Source organism: Haliaeetus leucocephalus, unplaced genomic scaffold (genome assembly GCF_000737465.1).
Source record: "Haliaeetus leucocephalus isolate CR32 unplaced genomic scaffold, Haliaeetus_leucocephalus-4.0 Scaffold0, whole genome shotgun sequence".
Taxonomy (NCBI): Eukaryota; Metazoa; Chordata; class Aves; order Accipitriformes; family Accipitridae; genus Haliaeetus; species Haliaeetus leucocephalus.
Window position 1 is genome coordinate 3,581,439 of NW_010972436.1, and position 3,039 is coordinate 3,584,477.

The window sequence follows — 3,039 nt, forward strand, 5'->3', positions numbered from 1 at the left end:
CCGCCGCATCGCCCCGGCCCCCCGAGGGGCAGCCGGCGCCGGGAGCGGGGAGCTGCCGCGACCCTCCTGTGGTGGCCTCTGCCTTCCCCTCCCTCTCCGCCACCACGGTGGGGCAAAGGCAGCGAGGCCGGCCGGGGGTTTTGGCCCCGCAGTGAGCACTTTCCTCCCCTGCCACCTCCTTCTGCCCCGCCTGGCCCTCGCGATGGTTCTTGTTTGCCTGTGCCACCGGCATCCCTGGGCTCTGTGCTCCTCGGCCCAGCAGTTAAGGCAGCAGCAGGTGGTTTGCACGGGCACGTTCCTCCATACTTGCGCATTATAACTATGAATGGACCGGACTAAAGGGTAGAGTGGGGAAGGAACCGCCCTCAGGTCAAGTGTCCTGGCAGGCGGCCAGCCCGTCAATGGCAGATGTAGCAACTTTTGTGGGTAGATACCTCTGCAAAGCAGAATTGCATCTCCGCCTGCGAGGGCTGTTGTGTCTGGCATGCACTGAGCGTCTCTAGAGTCATGGAGTTACGGTGGGTGCTGAGGATGGAGCACTCCCTGTAACAGAAGAGATGGGTTCAGAAGACACAGGAAGAAGCTAGGAAACTCTTCTCCTGTGGTTGCATATACTTTTGAGGTCTAGACCCCAAATAGGGTGCCATGCTCTTTGGAACGTGGTCATCCCTCCATGCATGTTTGTACAGCACCTAGCATCTCTGATCCTAGCAGCTGTTTTCCTACAATACTAGTGGAGGCAGAATTCACGACCCTTTACACTGAACAAAGCTGCAGGCCATTAAAATGGGCCTGTATGAGTCTTTCTGTTATCTGGCACTTCAAAGGTCCCTACAGGCAGTCGCCCCTCCTTCTTTCCACCTCTGGCTTCTCCCCATAATGACACTCCTTTCTCCTCCTCTCTCCACTCACCAGATGTAAGCAGCTGTCAGCAGTATGCAAGAGGTACATCTTTCTTCTCCAGTGCTGCTCCAGTAGTGTTCTTGGGGTTTGTATTTGTTTTATTTTAGCCAGGTCATTAACATCAGTTCCTCTTTGCCTCCCTCTGGCTATTATCCCCCCCTTCGCAGCTGTGGTATGCAACTTCTACACCCCCGTAATCTACACTGGCAGCTGCAGCCCCAAACCCCACCAGCTGCTGGTCTCTGGGCCAGTCAGAAGAGGTGGAAGGAGCTGGCTGGCCAGGGGCCCAGGGGAGCCAGGGCTGTTGGTGGGAGCAGAAACACTGCGGTGAGGAGAGGTAGAGAGTGTGTGGTGTGGTGGTCGCAGGCGCAGGGTGCGGGAGTGATCTGAAGGTGGGCTCCGGCACACGGTTAACATGGTAGGGGTGGGAAGCACAGCTGCAGTTTGGTATTGATAACCCTGTAACGGAAAGCCTGCAGTGAGCTGCCTGCTGACATGACTAGCTCTGCTGATTGCAGTTCGTAAAGGACTTTCTACCACTTGCTATGTTAACTTTTACTCTAATTCATATATTTTTAAAGATACTTACCTAATCTAAGTGAACGTCTTTGCTGTTATAGCAAAGGAGCAGCTGAATAAATACTGCACTGTGCGGCAGCATTGATGGATACGTGGGTTTAGCTCAGACTTTGATTTGTATGTGTGCGTGCACAGAGGAAATGGAAAATATAGAAAATGGTATTTGCATGACAGCATTCATATTGCTGCTATTGTTTAAAGTGGTATTTCAATGACTTGCTTTGCAATTCCAACAAAATCCAATGAAAACTAAAGGACATCAGTCTAGTCACATTAAAATCACTTGAGAGTTTTCTAATGTTAGAAAGATGGCCTTTTGATTTTTTCTGGAAATAGAAAATGTATGTTGTTTGTTTGTTTGTTTGTTCTTTCCTACTGGAGGGACATAAGCGTTATTGCTGTGCTTAATAAGCTGAACAAAACCCCTAAAAATGGGGACACCTGTTACTAACAGTTGTAGTTGTAAGATTCTAAAACATTGCTGATGTGTCCCATGGTGAGGCCTTGAGCTGTACTAGGGTTTATTTTTTTTTGTCACTAAACACCCACTTATCCTTTGGCAACTAGAGATTCTGAAAAACAGGAATGGTGCTGAAAAAGGAGGCAGAGAGGTGCCATGCATATCCTCTCAGAAGCCCGGAGGTGGGGTAGGGATTAAATTTGCTCCTCTTTCTTGCCTTTATGAAAAATAAAATTATGTCAGAAAACTGGGTCGTAATCCTCCGTGATCTAAGAAAAGCACAGAACCCATGGAGAGAAAGTCAGCTCCTGAGAGTGCTATGAAGTTCCTCCTCCTTACAGCCCATACGGACTGTGGCTTCTTTCCTGCAGGCCACAGATTTCCAGAGCCCTGTATCGCAATCCCATTGACGGCAGCGCCTGCCTGAAGGACTGGGGCCCAACACCTTTGCTGTAAAGGGAGTGGAGCACAATAGGAGATCAGATTAGTTTATTGTTATCTATAGAGCACGCCTAATTTGCAGCCACTCTTATCTCTCTTACTGTATTAAATCTGGAGTAAACACTAATTAATGTAACCGCTCTAATAGATTAGAAAGTATGCTGTTTGCTGCTCACCCCCTGCTCCCCCAGATCACACTGGATTGCCTGTGGGGTTAAAATCTACAGAATAAGACAAATCCTGATATTTCCTGAAATCGAGCTCCCTTTGAACTAAGCCAGAGGTTTCATCCATTCAGCCCCTCGGGTTTCCCAGGAGTCCGAGCCCACTGACATTGCCTCGGTTTTCTCAAGTTCGTTAGTGTTACATGCAACGGTGTTGAACTAGGAACGCGGGTTGATTGGTGTTATCTCTACTGGCACTCGCTGTGCGGCCTGCGCTTGACCCGGCTGGATCAGGCCGTGCCCGAGGCTCCCGTGTTCGATTTCCAGCGTCCTGCCGCCCTCTGCCCGGAGCTTCCAAATGGGGAGCGGCCGCCGTGGGGGGCCCGGGCGAAGGGGGAGAGGACTTTCGCTGAGTGACCCGTCCCGGATTTCGCCGTGATTAACAGGAAATGCTCTTCGAGCATCATCCCGTAATGTGAGGGCGGGGGGGGG

General features: G+C 50.7%; 1 protein-coding gene across 1 annotated transcript in view; it reads left to right on the forward strand.

Annotated features, from left to right (window-relative positions):
• Positions 1 to 2,098: 2,098 nt before the first annotated feature.
• TFPI2 (tissue factor pathway inhibitor 2) overlaps positions 2,099 to 3,039 on the forward strand; it is a 6,372-nt gene continuing 5,431 nt past the window's right edge. The window contains exon 1 of the mRNA XM_010562513.1: positions 2,099 to 2,129. Coding sequence (XP_010560815.1) covers positions 2,099 to 2,129 — 31 coding nt within the window. The remainder of the gene's footprint in view (positions 2,130 to 3,039) is intronic.